The sequence below is a fragment of the Triticum aestivum genome, chromosome 5B (genome assembly GCF_018294505.1).
Source record: "Triticum aestivum cultivar Chinese Spring chromosome 5B, IWGSC CS RefSeq v2.1, whole genome shotgun sequence".
Taxonomy (NCBI): domain Eukaryota; kingdom Viridiplantae; phylum Streptophyta; class Magnoliopsida; order Poales; family Poaceae; genus Triticum; species Triticum aestivum.
The window spans coordinates 281,874,468-281,883,828 of record NC_057807.1 but is presented as its reverse complement, the minus strand read 5'-3'; the positions used below and the strand labels follow the sequence as shown (position 1 = coordinate 281,883,828).

General features: G+C 49.7%; 1 protein-coding gene across 1 annotated transcript; it reads right to left on the bottom strand.

Annotated features, from left to right (window-relative positions):
• Positions 1-527: 527 nt before the first annotated feature.
• On the bottom strand, positions 528-2,870 carry LOC123111406 (ferritin-1, chloroplastic). Its single transcript, XM_044532197.1, has 8 exons — positions 2,482-2,870; positions 2,186-2,269; positions 2,028-2,088; positions 1,839-1,926; positions 1,180-1,241; positions 1,014-1,079; positions 844-907; positions 528-761 (listed from the first exon to the last, which is right to left on the bottom strand). The coding sequence occupies exons 1-8, from the start codon at positions 2,784-2,786 to the stop codon at positions 718-720; spliced, it is 774 nt and encodes a 257-aa protein (XP_044388132.1). The 5' UTR covers positions 2,787-2,870; the 3' UTR covers positions 528-717.
• Between the last annotated feature and the right edge of the window lie 6,491 nt (positions 2,871-9,361).

Here is a 9,361-nt window from a genome sequence, read left to right as displayed (position 1 = left end):
CTGTGGGTCCCTCTCCTTCTTCCTTCCACGCAGGTAGTCAAGCAAGGAATCGAGTATGAAAGGAGTGGCAGCAAAGGCGGGAGCAGCGGCGAGCTTCGTAGGGTCGACTACAAGGTCAGAGGAGCTGGCCATGGCGACCCGATGGCCGGCGGGCGAGCAGAGGCGGCGTTCCGGCCACGCACGCAAGAAAAGGGCAGCGATTGGTGCGTCGCGAGAGTAGTAAAAAATTCGCGGCAGCCTTTGAAGTGCCCAATATTTTCACGAGAAGCCCTTTTTAGGGCTGCCCTAAAAATTTGGAGGGCATTTTTCACCCTCTCGTGCACTAAAAACGGCCCTGCCCTATTATAGGGCTGCTGTTGGAGAGGCCTAACACCTATATTTCGTTGCAACCGGGCCCTTCCTAAATTATCAGCCGATATTTAGCCAAAAGAAAAAAAAAAACCATCTTTCTCCAGGCGGTAGTCACTGTAAAAGTAGACAGGATGCAAGATGCAACAAGTAAATTTAGCAAGATTAGAGCAGAAGACTGGCATTTAAGAGCGGGGCACATCTCCCTTCGTTTTATTTCAAATCCCAAACACAGAGCAGTTCAGCAGCATAGCACCCTACAAACCCCACTGCAAAAATCCCTCAGAACCACATCCAGTGGTTGGCTTATCTGTCCACTACTTGACATATCACACCTACATCCTCCATTGCCCGTAGTCATCGTGTCCTTCAAGCTGCCTCCTCAAGCAGCATCTGATCGAAGTGCCACACTCCTGTATTTCATCCAAACAACGTAAGAAACCAGGGCAAACACAGGCGACCGAATGATGCAGCAGTGTTCAGCAAGATACTGACCGTGGCCTTTGCCGACTCTTCTCAGCTGCGACACATACTCAGAGATCTTCTTGATGGCGTCAACCTTTCACATAAATTTGAGGTGTTTCTACTTAGTAAAACAGACAATAAACATAGTCGTATGCTACATGTCTCGTGCTGTATTAACTGGAGAGTTTGGAGAGTTGTACCTGCTCCTGAAGGAATTCGCTCTCAACAAAGTCGGTCAGCTGAGGATCATTGCACCTCGTAGCTACCTGTTAATTTGGAGCAACCACATTTTAGATTCTGTGATGTAGCATTACATAGCCCATTCACAGTAACTTTGCTGTAAGTAGGCATGGAAGAACAACTTACACTGTGCAGGTTGTGCAGTTTCTCATTCACCAGCTTTTCAAGAGCTAGAGCCAACTCCATTGCTGACATTACGAGAGAGGCACAAGTTAAAATATAGGGTATCAGATGTTCCATTGCTAACAAATATATAACCATCAAAACTTATGTATCACAGGGTTCAAAAAAACAAATAGAAGTCAGGGAAACTATAATAATAATTTCAGAAATCTTAGCTACTTTGTGTTACGACACATATTTTGACTTTTCTTCCTCTTCATGCAGTTTAAATAAAAGCTTCCAAAACACAAAATATATTACAAATAATCAAAAGGCCATCAAACAGCTGTGAGTGTAGTGAGTACAGCACGCAGCTGATACTGAGAGATCTGACCTCTCCTCAACAAGACCATTAATTTATCCTCCCCTAAAAAAATGATGCAAATCCTAACTCATACAACCAGATTCACCCTAAGGTTTACTGAACTTTTGCAACAACATTGAGTTTTTGTCTGTGCTCCTGATCTGGCAACACCTCGAACCACTCCAGACAACTCAAGTTTCACATGAACAACCAGACACTTGTTATCACACAATAAGCACATCACATGGATTCCCCATGTAATGTAACGCGCCGTGAAATGCAAACACGTCCAGAATAACTGTATGAGGAGGCAACTTACCATACAGGGCATCGCCTTTCTCAGGATGGTCGAACTCCGTTAAGGGTGTGACAATTGACTGGAGCCTCACCCTGCCTCCACGTTTGTTCTGGTCGACACAAGAACACACGAAGCATGAGTATATAACAGCACGGGGCAACGGTCCGGACCAATCAAAGATAGCAATTAGAGAGGTAGCGAAATTGATACCTGGTACTCCATGAGCTTCTCGGCGTGCCCCCTCTCCTCATCGCTTGATTCCTTGAAGAACCTGCAAGAACAAACGCGCATCAGAACACTGTAGTGGTAGATTTTTAACGAATCCACCGGGCCAAATTTGGTGGTGTGGTGAGTGGGGAAGGACTTACTTGGCAAATCCCTTGAGAGCAACGTTGTCGCGGTCGAAGTAGGCGAAGAGGGAGTGATACGCGTACGAGGCATTATACTCCACACTGCAATGGCAATTTTAAAGATTATAAATCGACACTTGCATCCATTTCGGATTGGAATCCATAGCGGAAACAGAGTCTCTTGTGGCAGTTTAAAACGGTTTCACGATCCTAACAGAGATACTGCTAGATCTCTGCATGATTCGTCAGAAAAACACGCAACCGAGAAGAGTAAGGATTCATTTTATATTTATACCAAGCGGAGCAACACTCACTTGATCTGCTCGTTGAGGGCGGCCTCGCACTCGTCGACGAACTTGTGCCTGGCGAGCGACTGGTCCTTGCCCTGCGGCACGAGGGACAGCTCCCCCTTGAGCTCCTCGAACGGCTGGAACATCACGCCGCTGAGCACCTCCTTCCCCTTCGCCGCGGCCCTGCAGCAGACCGCCGACCCTGCCGCAGACGGCAGGGCCCCCGGCAGCCTCACCGAACCGGCGGTGAGCCCCGCCCCGGAGAGCTGGCCAACCGCTGCGGCGGCGGCGGCGGCGGTGGCCGGAGACGGCGCAACCCTAGGCAACATCTCGAACCCGAACGGCGGCGGCGCGCTTGCTATTCCGGAAATTGTGGGAGTGGGATTTGGTTTGTGCGGTGGAAGGTGGGAGAGGTGGAGATGGGGATAGATATAGGCGCGTGGTGTCCCCGGATCCGCTCCACGTGGACGGCGGCGATGGGCTGGGAGGGGCGGGGGCGCGTGGGGTGCGCGTGGCGGGCGAACGCACGGGCGGGGATATTTTGGGTTGTGTGGTGGTGGTGGAGCCCGGTGGCAGCGGAGGTGGAGCAAGTTGCGCCGGTCGTGTAGGGACTACGGAGGAGAACGAGCATCTGGTTTCGTCTTCTCTTTTGTGCAACATTTATTTATTCGGGATTTATTTCATGTTTTTGGACGTGCATTTACATTTCTTTATGGACAAGATTATCTGCAATGATTCTTTTATAGGTGGAAGTAATGTATTTACCTTCATCTGTTGCTACTTTCGGCACAAGCTATGTGTTACTCCCTCCGTCCCATAATGTAAGATAGTCAAAAAACATCTTACATTATGAGAAAGCCTTAACTGTTAAAACCATTCTGTCGGATTATGAGAAGGGAACTGGTCAGCTTCTTAGTCCGAATAAGTGCTCCATTAAATTTGGCAAAAAGTGCAGTATGGAGGATCAGGTGTCCACGATGATTATTCTAAATATTACTATTGAAGGTTTTGAGGATAAATATCTTGGTCTTCGGTGCCAGAGGGTAGAATGAAGGTTGGGAAATTCCAGTCGACCAAAGATAAGACTTTAAAAAGAGCGTCAGATTAGGTTGAAAAGTATGCTTCTACTGGTATTAAGGAATCTCAAATCAAGGCTGTTTTGCAAGCGCTGCCAGTTTATGCCATGGGACTTTTTAAGTTTCCAGTCTCGTTATGTGAGGAGCTAGCTCAGATTATAAGAAACTTCTGGTGGGGAGACGAAGAGGGTAGAAGGAAAACCCACTGGTTAGCTTGGGACAAACTAACAAAACCAAAAGGACGGGGAGGAATGGGGTTCCGTGACCTTAGGTTATTTAACCAAGCGCTGTTAGCTAAACATGCCTGGCGTTTATTGGTGTATCAAGAGTCGTTGTGTGCTAAGATTTTGAAGGCAAAGTATTATCCCAATGGTCACATCTTGGATACAGTTTTCCCGCAAGCCACGTCCGTGAATTCGCAAGGAATCATGCATGGTCTGGAACTGTTAAAACAAAGGGTCATATGGAGAGTGGTCGATGGTAAAAATGTTAACATTTGGAGAGATAACTGGCTCCCAAGAATTTCGGGACTAAAAATTACAACTAAAAAGCATCGAACTAGACTGAAGTGGGTGTTGGAATTATTCATGAGCGGGACGAGAAGATGGGATGAAATTTTGATTAGGCATTCATTCTTTCATCATGATGCTGAAGAGATCCTAAACTTACGCATTCAGTCTGTGGGAGAAGGTGATCTAGTTGCTTGGCACTATGAGAAAAGTGGTATGTTCTCTGTGAAAAGTGCGTACAGACTGGCTTTAAATCTCAAGGACAACAGGGACGAGACAGGAATATCCAGTGATGCTGTTAATGAGGAAAGAAGACTGTGGGACGTTATCTGGAAGGCTAAGGTTCCGCAAAAAATTAGAATTTTTGCTTGGAGAGCTGTGACCAACAGTTTGGCGGTTCAGGTGAATAGAGTGGCTCACCATCAAACGGTCTACAGTATGTGTACTATATGTGGAGTTCAGGATGAAAATATCTTCCACGCTCTGGTGACCTGCCCTAAGGCGCGTGCTTTGCGTATCGCCTTGGGGGATGTGTGGAATATTCCGAGGGAGGAGTTGTTCAGTTTTACGGGGCTAGACTGGTTTCTCATCCTGCTTGACCAATTGGGGTCTCCGGTACGCGAGCAAGTATTATTTATATTCTGGAGAGCTTGGCATCTGAGGAACGATTTGATTTTTGAAAGAGGGAAAGAATCGGTGAATGCGTCTGTTATCTTCGTGGATAATTATTGGAAGACTTTCTCCACTTCCAACGCTCGGGTGCAAGTGGAACAAAGCACCAAAGGGAAGGGGGTGATGGGGAATGGGGAGAATCTTAGTCCGCAAAAAGAAAATGATCGTGCTGTTTGGGAGCCTCCAGAGCGGGAGTATATTAAGATAAATGTTGATGCTAGTTTTGTGGAGAGCTTGAGATCTGCTAGCGCTGGGGTTGTCGCTAGGAATCATCTGGGAGAAGTCCTGGTGTCTTCTTGAGATTTTATTCGAATATGCTCCGGAGCGGAGGAGGCGGAACTTCGTGCGTGCCTCGTCGGGCTGTACATTGGTATTTCTCTTCACAAACCAATTATCTTGGAAACTGACTGCTCCTTTGCTGCTTCTTTCCTAGCGAAAGAAACTGTTGACAGGTCTCCTTATGTGGATCTAAAAATGGAAGCGATCAGCGCCTCCAAGTTTATTGTTGATCTCAAGATTGTTAAGATTGATAGGCAGGCTAACAAGGCGGCGCATGAGATAGCAAAATTTAGTTTTGATACCATGTCCGATGGTATTCTGTGTAATTCTGTTCTGCCCTGCGTGGCTAATTATGTAATGAAGGATTGTAAGACTATTGTTATTTGATCAATATATGGGTGGAGTTTTTCAAAAAAAAACATCTTACATTATGAGCCGGAGGGAGTAAGTCATTGGTGTACACTTGCAAAAAAAGGAGTCATTGGCATATGTTTACAAGCCATAAGGGTCGTAACAATGGAAGGTTATCATAGTGGGGAGTAACTTTAGGTCAAATAAAGATTAAAACACATGCAAGTATTAAAAAAGATTTCTATTGCCCGGCTTGTGGCATTTGACTTGACCTCTGTGCTGATACGAATCAGGTGACATGCCCACAGCCAGTCATGTTGTAACTTGCGGGCACCCATCCGTTTGATCTGAAATGGACAAATCAGACCAAGAACTGTAACAAGAAGTCATTGTTCATGATGTGATGTAGACCGGGTACTGTAGAAGTGCACTGTAGCTATCTCACTGTTTATGTCAATCCGTAAGTTGATCCTTGATTGGACGGTCTAGGATGAGGGCAAGTCACCATACTGCTCAACGGTGACTCGCTCAAGCAAGTCGCCGAATCTCAGTCCTCTGTGTGCATAGGATTGCAATAAAGTAGTTCGAGTGGATTGTAATTATTTCATTGTTATTCCTTTGAAACTCAAACCAAAAGAAAAAAATCTCCATTTCTCACGTGTCATTTTCCCCCACCAAATGGGTAGATAGTGGTTCTCAATGTATGACCAAATCGTTTTCCTTTGCTCTCGCTAAGCGGTGGCAGCGGCAGATCTAGTACCTTCCAGCTCAGCCGGGCAACCTATGGATTTGTTCTTTCCTATGTCGGTTTCTTAGGCGGCCGGTGGCAGAGAGGAGAATCCCTAAGTCTTGGTTTCGGCTAGTAGTTTCTGTTACAGTTTTTTTCTCGTGGGGGCGACATTCAAGCGGATGGTGGCATCTCCTCTTCAAGTTGCTTTTCTGGGTTTCGATCCTTCTCGAGTTTGTCCTTCAGTACGGAGTTCCGGTGTGTTGGAAACGAATGTTTTGGCAATGCTTCACGATGTATTGATCGGTGCATAGCGCACGTATATATGGAGTACAAGGTTGGCCACAACCTCATCTATACAAAGACTAGGAGGTGGGCCGAGCTATACAATATACATGCACAAACCATGTATTCAACACCCCCCGGCAGTCGAAGCGTCGCCGGAGACGCAAAGACTGGACCTGAACTCCTCGAAAACATAACTAGGCAGTCCTTTTGTCATGACATCGGCAAACTGTTGCACCGTCGGGATGTGGAGGACCCGGATGCGCCCAAGGGCCACCTGCTCACGAACATAGTGTATGTTGAGCTCAATATTCTTCGTTCGTCGATGGTGGACCGGGTTGGCGGAGAGGTACACGGCGGAGACGTTGTCGCAGTAGATGAGCGTGGCCTTGTGAACATCAGAAAGCAACTCCTGGAGCAGCTAATGAAGCCAAGAGCATTCGGCAACGGCGTTAGCCACTGCCCGATACTCTACCTCGGCACTCGAGCGGGAGACGGTGGGCTGTCGCTTGGAAGACCAAGAGATCAGAGACGGCCCAAGGTAGACACAGTACCCCGAAGTGGAGCGTTGTGTGTCCGGGCAGCCAGCCCAGTCCGCATCAGAGTAGGCGACGAGGTCGGTGGAGGCGGAGGCCGTCAGTGTAAGTCCCATGGACGGGGTGCCGCGTATGTAACGAAGGATAGGCTTCACCAAGGTCCAGTGAGAGTCACGCGGAGCATGCATGTGAAGACAGACCTGCTGAACGGCATACTACAAGTCGGGGCGCGTCAGAGTGAGGTACTGCAAAGCACCCACAATGGAGTGATAGAAGGCCGCATCGGATGCGGGAGAACCCTCCAGAGCGGAAACCTTGGCCTTTGTGTCAACGGACGTGGGAGCGGGCTTGCAGTTAAGCATGCCAGCTCGATCGAGAAGCAAATGGGCGTAACACTGCTGGTGCAGAAAGAACCCATCTGGTCGTCGAACCACCTCAATGGCGAGGAAGTAGTGGAGGGGCCCCAAGTCCTTCAGGGCAAACTCATCGCGAAGACGAGCAGTGAGCCGCTGGAGGAGCGCGATAGTGGATGCCGTCAGGATGATGTCGTCGATGTATAGCAACAAGTAGGCCGTGTCAACCCTGTGATGGAACACGAAGAGGGACGCATCAGAGCGAGTCGATGTAAGTCTGAGCGTCTGCAGGAATGCAGCGATGCACTGGTACCAGGCTCGAGGCGTCTGCTTCAACCTGTAAAGGGAACAAGAGAGCAAGCACACATGGTCTGGATGTGTGGCATCGACGAAGCCGGTGGGCTGCTCACAGAACACCTACTCAGCGAGGTGGCCGTGCAAGAAGGCATTGGAGACGTCCAACTGATGCATATGCCAAGCTCGGGAGACGGCTAGCTGAAGCACGGTGCGGATCATGCCTAGTTTAACAACCGGGGCAAAAGTGTCGGTGAAGTCCACGCCCGCACGTTGTCGAAAGCCTCGAACCACCCAGCAAGCTTTGTAGCGCTCGAGAAGGCCATCTGGACGAATCTTGTGCCAAAAGACCCACTTGCCCGTGATGATGTTGGCACGAGGCGACCGAGGGACAAGATGCCAAGTGCGGTTCCATTGGAGTGCGTCGAACTCTTCCTGCATCGCAGCTAGCCAATAAGGATCCTGAAGGGCGGCCCGAGCTGACGATGGGAGAGGGGACGGCTCGGAGACGGAAGCGGTGAGAAGTACTCATCGTTGGTGTACCGCGTACTCGGGCGGAAGGTGCCAGCCCGAGAGTGAGTCATCGGGCGGGGCGACGAGTCCGGGGTGGCGGCGAGCAAAGACGAAGAAGATCCCGCCACCTCCGATGCCGCGGGCGAGGCCGCGGGCGAAGCCACCGCAGGTGTGGGCGCGGACGAGGCTGCCGCAGACGAGGCGGAAGGCGAGGGCGCGGGGGGTGCCAAGGGCACAGTGGGCGTCGCGGGCGCCGGGAGGGGTGCAACCCCTAAGGCAGGCAGCCGGGGAGGAACTTGACCCGTGGCGCGGGGGGCATCCTCAAAGCCGGGAGGCGGCCCAAGAGAAGCTCGCGAGCGGCCTTCACCGGGAGCAGGCAAGGCCGCAACATCCGAAGGTACCTGCTGAAATAAAAAAACCATCTCATCAAAGTAAACGTGTCGAGAAGTGATCACCCGATGTGAGATAGGATCATAGCAGCGGTAGCCTTTGGTGTTGGGGGGATAGCCAAGAAAAATACATGCCACGGACCGTGGTGCGAGCTTATGAGGAGTAGTGGAAGCGATGCTAGGGTAGCACAGGCAACCGAAGATGCAGAGCTCGGTGTAGGAAGGTGGCGTGCCGAACAAAAGATGATGAGGAGCAAAATTCCCGCGAGTGCGACAGGGATGGATGTTGAGAAGTAGTGATGCGGTGGCAAGCGCGTCGGGCCAGAAACGTGGTGGCACGCTGGCGTGAAAGAGGAGGGTGCGAATGCAGTCATTAAGAGTGCGAAGCACGCGCTCAGTGCGGCCATTTAGTTGCGAAGTGTACGAGCAAGTGAGACGAAAAATCGCGTCGTGTGTGGCGAGAAGGTTGCGAGCGCAAGATTATCGAACTCCGTCCCGTTGTCTGTTTGCAACGTATGAATGGGTCGACCAAACTGCGTGGAGACGTAGGAGTAGAATGCGGTGAGAGTGGCAACAGAATCTGACTTTCGCCGCAATGGGAAGGTCCACACATAGTGCGAAAAATCATCAAATATAACAAGATAATAAAGATAGCCCGTGTTACTTGAATAGGAGAAGTCCAAACATCACTATGAATTAACTCAAACGGGTATGATGCAACATGCGAGGAAGTGCTAAAGGGAAGATGAACATGTTTGCCGAGACGACAAGCATGCCAAGTGTGATCGTCGATCTTATTACACGTGAATGAAAAAATCCGAAGAATATGACGAAGGGTGGCGGTGTTGGGATGACCGAGACGAGCCTGCCAAAGGTCCACTCCAGCGGAAAGCGCAATGGGTGCAGCGACGGAGGAGGTG

Coding starts and splice junctions, on each gene's coding strand:
- LOC123111406 (XM_044532197.1), bottom strand. CDS start 2,786: ATGTTGCCTAGGGTTGCGCCGTCTCCGGCCACCGCCGCCGCCGCCGCC. Junction 1,927..2,027: donor AGAAGCTCATGGAGTACCAG/GTATCAATTTCG, acceptor TGTGTCGACCAG/AACAAACGTGGAGGCAGGGT. Junction 762..843: donor AAGAGTCGGCAAAGGCCACG/GTCAGTATCTTG, acceptor GATGAAATACAG/GAGTGTGGCACTTCGATCAG.